At 40.9% G+C, this 8010-nt stretch overlaps 1 protein-coding gene across 1 annotated transcript in view; it reads left to right on the top strand.

The window, feature by feature from the left end:
• Positions 1 to 8010, top strand: part of LOC106871305 (serine-rich adhesin for platelets) — a 185792-nt gene that overhangs the window by 102762 nt on the left and 75020 nt on the right. The window contains exon 4 of the mRNA XM_052973431.1: positions 469 to 1057. Coding sequence (XP_052829391.1) covers positions 469 to 1057 — 589 coding nt within the window. The remainder of the gene's footprint in view (positions 1 to 468; positions 1058 to 8010) is intronic.

An 8010-nucleotide genomic window follows, 5' to 3' on the forward strand; every position in this document is an offset into this window, starting at 1 on the left:
ATATATATATATATATATATATATATATATATATATATATATATATACACACACACATATATATATGTATGTATAAATATATGTGTGTATGTGTGTGCACATGTGTGTGTGTTATGCATATTGTATGTATGTATGTGTGTATATATATAAAGAGAGAGCTTGAGAAAAAAAGAGAGAAAAAGGGAGAGATGTATATATATACTCACACACATATAAATGTGTATATATATACATTATATATATATTTATATATATACTTGTATGTGTGTGTATATATAAATATATATATGTATATACATGCACACACACACACATGTACATACTTCACACACATGTGCATACACACGCACACACACACACACATTCATCTTAAAAAAAGGTATGACTCCATAGAGGCTTAACAAACCCCATATTTTCGTATTTCTACATTTTCTACATTTTCTCTTTTTTTTTCTGTTTCCTTTGCAGGATGTGCAGCAACCAGCGTCACAACAACCAACTCCACCTCCACCAACGGCAACAACATCCTCATCAAATGAGGCAACAGGTGGCGCTGAAGCCGGTGTGATTGTCTCTCAGCCACCTTTACCACCGCCACGCCGCAAACTGAGAAAGGCCCATTCCACAAACCAGACCACTTTGCCCAGCAAGGAGTCGGATGTGAGCGGGAGAGCCACAGCAGATGTCCACAGCAGTGGCAGTAGTAGTAGTAGTAGTAAGGTTCCACCAACCCCTAAACCGAAACCTCTCCCCAAATCAGTGAAGCACGCTCACTCAGTCCCTGCACCAACAGACAAAGGAAGGCAGGTGCACAGTGCTGCAACCTCTACAGCAGCAGCAGCAGTAGGAGATGCACCATCAGCAGCAGCAGTAGCAACGAGCATCAGCAGCAGCAATAACAGAGAGACAGGCAGAAAAGCATCGACTGTCTCGTCGTCATCGTCGAAGGGGCTGTCGTCCGACAAGAAGACGGCGGTCAAGAGTAGTGAACCTGCTGCTGTGGAACCGGGTGTGGTGTTTCCGTGCCAGTCAGCAGCCGGACCTTCACGACTGAGAGGTGAGTCAAACGTCTACCCACTTCATTCCTCTTCTTTTTCTTTTCTTTTTCTTCTTCTTGTCCTTATCGTTGTTCTTCCTCTTCTTCTTTCACCTCATTTTACTCTTGCCTCTTTGTCTTGTTATAACTACTACTACAACTTTTACCACTACTACTCCTACTACTACTACTACTACTACTACTACTACTACTACTACTACTATTACTACTTATAATGATGATGATGATGATAAAAATTCAGGGCCATATCTGTGCAGGTGGGGGTTAGTTGTTTACATTGACCCCAGTATTTGACATGTTTTTATCAACCCTCGAATGGATGAAAGGCAAAACCCAACTCCCACAAAATTCGAACTCAGAACGTGAAGTGGCGGAAGAATCACTGCTGACCATTTTGCCTCACTCACTAACAGTTCTTCCAGTTCATCACCTCCTCCTCCTCCTCCTCCTCCTCCTTCTTCTTCTTCTTATTATCATTATTATTATTATTATTATTATCTAAGGTTGTGAGCTGGCAGAACCATTAGCACACTGGATGAAATGCTTAGCGGTATTTCACCCGTCGCTACGTTCTGAGTTCAAACTCCACTGAGGTCGACATTACTTTACTTTACATCCTTTTGGGGATCAATAAAATAAGCACCAGTTGTTAATTGAGGTCGATGTGATTGACTTAATCCCCACCTCCCCCAAGCTGCCTTTGTGACAAAAATTTGAAATGATAATAATAATAATAATTATTATTATTATTATTATTATTATTATTATTATTATTATTATTATTATTATTATTATTATTATTATTATTATTATTATTATTATTAAGATGGCAAGCTGGCAGAATCATTAACACGTCAGACTAAATGCTTAGTGGTTTTTCACCCATTGCTACATTCTAAGTTCAAATTCCACCGAGGTTGACTTTGACTTACATCCTTTCGGGGCTGATAAATTAAGTACCAGTAAAACACTGGGGTCAATGTAAACGACTAGTTCCCTCCCCACAAATTTCAGGCCTTGTGCCTATATTAGAAAGGATTATTATTATTATTATTATTATTATTATTATTATTATTATTATTATTATTATTGTCATTACTATTATCAGGGTGGTGGAGTGTCAGAGACAGTGAACAATGTGGGACAAATGACTTTACAGTGTTCTCTAGTAGGCTCTGCTTAGCTTTCGTCTATGCTAGAAGCCATTTGCTACTAATTATCAAAGTGCTAATTAAAGTGCAGTGGATTAGCAGACAAAATACCTTTTGATATTTAGTTATGGCTCTTTATTTTCTGAGTTCAAATCCCTCCGAGATCAACTATGCCTGTCATCATTCAGGGGTTGATAAGATATAGTACCCGTCAAGTACTGGGGTCGATTTATTTGATTATACCCATCCCATCAAATCTGTTGCCTTGTCATTTTGTCTGTCCTTATGTTCTGGGTTCAAATTCTGCTGAGGATCATTATGAGCCCTGTTTAGGGTTAAGATCTGTGCTAGAACACTGGACAAATATCCTTGAGCTGGTCAACTAAATACCTCCCCACTAAAGTTAGCTGGTCTTCTGCCTCAACTAAAGACAGTTATTATAAAGGGTAGCAGACTCGGAATGTGGCTTAGTGGTTAGGGCATTTCGCTCATGATCATAGGATTGTGGTTTCAATCTCTGGACCAAGTGATGTTATCTGTTGTGTTCTTGAGCCAAACACTTCATTTCACATTGCTCCAATCCTCTCAACTGGCAACAAAATTAGTAACCCCATGACAAGCTAGTGTCCTGTCTAGTGGGGAATATTTACATCAGAAAATCCGGGAAACTGGCCTTATGAGCTGATGGCTTGAGAAGGCCCTTCGGTCCCCATTTTTTTTTAGACTAGTAATATCATTTGATAGCTGAACAAATTACCTTGTGGTATTTGTTCCAGATCTTTACAACATGAGTTCAATTTTCCCTAAGGTCAAGCTTACCTTCCTTCCTTCCTTCCTTCCTTCTGGGCTTGATAAAATGAACACCAAGTAAATACTTGTGCCAGTCTAAATTGACTGACATCTCACCTGAATTGTGTCGCCTTGTTATAATGTTTCACCTGAACTGATTGACCTTGCCTTGTGTAATATCTCACCTGACTGAATTGTGTGGCATTGTGTAATATCTCACCTGAATCGTGGCTTTGTATAACATCTCACCTGAAATCTGTGATCTTGTGTTATATCTCACCTGGATTATGTGACCTTCATTAATATGTCACCTGAATTGTATGATTTTATGCATAAGTTATTATCATCATCATCATCATCATCATCATCATTATTATTCTTATTATGATCATTAAGGTGAACACTGGGGTTGATCTAATCAACTAGTCTCCTCTCCAAAAATGTCATGCCTTGTGCCTATAGCAGAATGGATTATCATCATCGTCATCGTCATCATCATCATCGTCATCGTCATCGTCATCATCATCATCATCATCATCATCATCATCATCATCGTCATCATCATCATCATCATCATCATCGTCATCATCATCATCATCATCATCATCATCATCATCATCATCATCATCATCGTCATCATCATCATCATCATCAAGGCAGCAAGCTGGCAGAATTGTTAGCATGTTGGAAGAAATGTTTTGTGGGATTACTTCTGGTTGACCACATTCTCAGTTCAAATTTCACCAAGGTCAACTTTGCTTTTCATTTTTCTGGGGTCAATAAAAAAAAGTACCAGTTGAACACTGGGGTCCATGTAACCGATTAGTCCCTTCCCACTAGAATTATTTGAAACTGTTATCATCATTATCCTTAATGTGTGTGTGTGTGTTGTACAATATAAAGAAACTTATTTCCATGAAAGTAAGGGATAATGGTGTTTGGAAGTAAATTCGAAGACAATGGCAGTCCTGATGGGTCGTCGGTAGTATGTCAAGCCATGTCCTTATTTAACCCAAGGAAGGCAGTGAGCTGGCAGAATCATTAGCATGCCGGGCGAAATGCTTGGCGGAATTTCACCCATCCCTACGTTCTGAGTTGAAATTCTGCTGAGGTCGATTTTACCTTTCATCCTTTCAAGGTAGATAAATTAAGTACCAGTTGCGTACTGGAGTTGGTGTAATCGACTTAATCCCCCTACCCCAAAATTTCAGGCCTTGTGCCTTCAGTAGAAAGGATTATTTAACCCAAGGCCAGATGTCTGATTGACAATATTCCAGCGGCCATGAACTGCATTATCCTATATGTGTCCTTTCCTTTCTCAACATGGTAAGATAAGATTTGATGGTAATTTGCTGCTATTTCTAGTGAGTCAAGTGACTGTATAGAGGCTCTCTCATTGTCTTGGAAACATAGAAAGTAAAAGCAACTGATGGAAGAAGATGGGTGGGGTAGATGGTGCAGAGGTAAGACAATAATATAAGATGACATTTACATTTCAGCAGTGGTGGTCACCATATATTTGATATTAGCAATTATTGTTGTGTTAAGAATTGAAATGGAATTTGGTGAAATACATGAAATATTCCCCACTTTTTTTTTTTGCTGCATTTAGGGTGTCATATGACATTAGAGAAGTGGTCCCTAATGGTATTTGGGAGCGGTGGGGTTGGGGAGGAGCAGAGTGGTGGTGGGGAGGTAGTGGAATTGGACTAATGAGATGACTCAGAAGTGTGAAACAACCATTTGTAGAGTGGTGGTGTGATGGGGGAAGGGACGACAAAGGGGTTTATTGGTGGTGGTGGTGGAGGTGGTGATGATTTGGATCATGATAGGGATCATGACAATGAACACAATGATGATGATGATAACGATGATGATGGTGACAGTAACGGTTGTGATCAAGGCAATGATGATGAGGAGGGGAGGAGGAGGCGGAGGAGGAGGACAATGTTAGCAGTGGTGATTCTACAAAGATGATTAAAAAAAAAAGAAGCAGAAACTCATCTAATCATGTCAGAGAATCCACATTCCACATGTCTGACGTACTTCTTCTTTCCCTCTGTATTCTGTTTTCTCTTTTTCTCCTCTCCCTCCTCAGTCAGGGGGAAAAGAAGAAAGAGTAAAGGAGAGAGAGAGAGAGAGAGAGAGAGAGACAAAGAGGTAGAGACAAAAAGAGAGAGACAAAGAGGCAGAAACAAAGAGAGAGAGAGAGAGAGAGAAAGAAAGAGAGAGAGAAAGAGAGAGAGATAGAAAGAGAGAGAGAAAGAAAGAAAGAGAGACGAAATGGCAGAGGCAAAGAGAGAGAGAGAGAGAGAGAGAGAGAGAGAGAAAGAAAAAGAAAAAGGCAGAGACAGGGAGAGAGCAAGAGAGAGAAAGAAAGAGAGAGAGACGAGATAGTGGCAGGAGTTAATAGATATTATTTTCTATCTGTTTGACTTTTTGATCAGTCAATTGATTGATTCTCTTTGTTCTCTCCTACTCTTACTACTCCCCTTGCTCCGTACAACATCATTAGACATGCTACTACCTCTGGAGAGTACTGGCTGGCTGTAGCTTGGCCAGGACAGGTCAGTTCCATTGTGTGAAGCCATTAACTGAACTGTTCCCCCCATAGTGTTGTTGGCACTTACCTTCCAGAGATATATTCTACACAATTCAATCATTATTCACCGTTGCGTGGGTTCAAATTGAACCATTGCCATATAACAACCGAACCGACAGTGGGGCAGTAGAGCAGCTGGTCAGTGAGTAACAGAGCATCCATCCATCCATTTGTTCATTCATTCAATCATTCATTGCTGATCAATGTCTCTTCTGATCAGGAATACCAGCTGTCGTAGCACCATCTTCTGTCAGAAGATGGAGTTAGCTCCTCTCACTTGATTGAACATTCCGGAAATTATTGGTTAAGTTTCTCATCACAACAATCATCTCTATATAAACTGGCAACATTCCACCACAGCCCATGTGGTGGTGGCAGCGGCGGTGGTGGTGGTGGTGGTGGAGCAGTGACCCAGAGGTTCTCATATTGGTTTGTCCCTATGGGGAGTTAGAGGTGAAGGGGTGGGGTAAAGGCAGGTAGAAAAATAGTAAGAATAATATCGAGTGTTTGTGATAGTCATGCCTCTCCTGGCAATGGAAATATCATGAGTACAGTAGTAGAAGCATTTAATGTAACTGAAGGCATGAGAAACGTGATGTTGTGATAGGTATGCCTTTCCAAAGAAATGCTTCCAAATGGTAGTTAAAACTGAGTCGTGGATTTACTTTAGGTTGTTGTCGTATAAGCCTTGTATAAGCTGACCAGGGGCTACTCCACAAGTGATCAGCCAAACAACTAGGCCTATAAACCATCAGCTGAGTGACCAGCGGTCACTCAAATATCTCTGTTACATGGGTTAGAGCATACTTCTGCTCAGATGAGAAACGCACAGCAGGTGTAGGGTGACAGTTTGGATATGTAGCAATTTATTTCTGGGTTGCTGAAAAGTTCCTGATTTTAAGGGTCTCCTGAAAGGCCTGGCTGGAGGCCCAACCATCTAAGTTCTTTTACGGGGCTTAGAAAAACTGATGGACTGCTACAATAAGTGTGTGAAAATGAGAGGGGGATATGTTGAATAAAATCATAATTGACTGAGCCTCCTGTATTTTCTTTCACTCAAAGTCAGGAACTTTACAGCCCCCACCCCATCGTACACTCTAACATAAAGTGATATATTGTGTGAGGTGTATCAGGACAGTTTGGACAGGTAGCATGCTGTCAACTGCCCAGCCTACTTCTGTCAGCCTGCAGATATCAACTGACAGTGGTCACTGTGGAATCAAGCAAGCTGGACTCAATCAAAGTGCACCAGTTGCTGTGTCTTTCTACTGAAGGTTGGTGGTGGTGACCTTTAGCCCACCTTGGTGTTTGGGTTAGTAGGACCATTGACCCTTTGTATGTAATGTGTGGGTGGGGAGATGATGTTTACAAGATGTGTAGTGATAGTGAGGATGGGGAGGTTACAGTAGGAATGATGATAATTGTGATGATGATGGTGGTGGTGGTGGTGGTGGTGGTGGTGGTGTCAGTGGTGGTGGTGGTGATGGTGGTGGTGGTGATGGTGGAAGTAGTAATTAGTGCTACACTGGTGGTTATAATGTATGGTGCTAGTGGTTAGGACAGTGGGAGTGGGGGGAGGCGAGGTGGGGGGGGGGCAAAAGTGATTGTTGCAATTTAATTAAGCTCAATAAATGACCGGTACTTTATGATTTTTTAAGAACAAAGGATAAAATTGACCTCACTACAATTTGAACTCAGGACATAAAAGAACTTACGAAAACAGCACACGGCTCTTGGCAGTATGTCCTCCCTCCCGACTTTCTCCTCTCTCTTTCCCACCAGCTCTCCTCTTTACTTTTAAAAATTATGTTGTAATTAATACAGTTAATTAACAACATCATCTTTCATATACATGTGTGTGTGTGTGTGTGTGTGTATATATATGTATGTATGTATATACACACATACACACACACACACACACACACATAAATGCAGACATAGCTGTATGGTAAGAAGCTTGCTTCTCAACCACATGGTTTCAAGTTCAGTCCCCCTGCATGGCACCTTGTGCAAATATCTCAGACAAAAGATTTGGGCCAGCCAAAGCCTTGTTAGGGGATTTCATAGATGGAAACTGAAAGAAGCCCTAGTCAACTCAGTAAAGTGGTTGGCATTATGAAGGGCATCCAGCTGTAAAAGCCATGCTAAAAGAGACATTGGAGCTTGGTGCAGTCCTCTGGCTTGCACCAAGCTCCTGTCAAACAGTCCAACCCATGCCAGCATGAGAATCAGACCTTAAATGATGGCGATGATGATGATGATATATGTATATGTGGTCACGTGTATGTATATATGTGCGTGCGTGTGTGTGTGTTTATGTATGTATATAATACATATTATCTATCTGTCTGCCTACCTCCCCTGTCACATTCCCCTTCAATACCTCATGCTAATTTCCCTCTCCCTCT

The sequence above is a fragment of the Octopus bimaculoides genome, chromosome 15 (assembly GCF_001194135.2).
Source record: "Octopus bimaculoides isolate UCB-OBI-ISO-001 chromosome 15, ASM119413v2, whole genome shotgun sequence".
Lineage (NCBI taxonomy): Eukaryota > Metazoa > Mollusca > Cephalopoda > Octopoda > Octopodidae > Octopus > Octopus bimaculoides.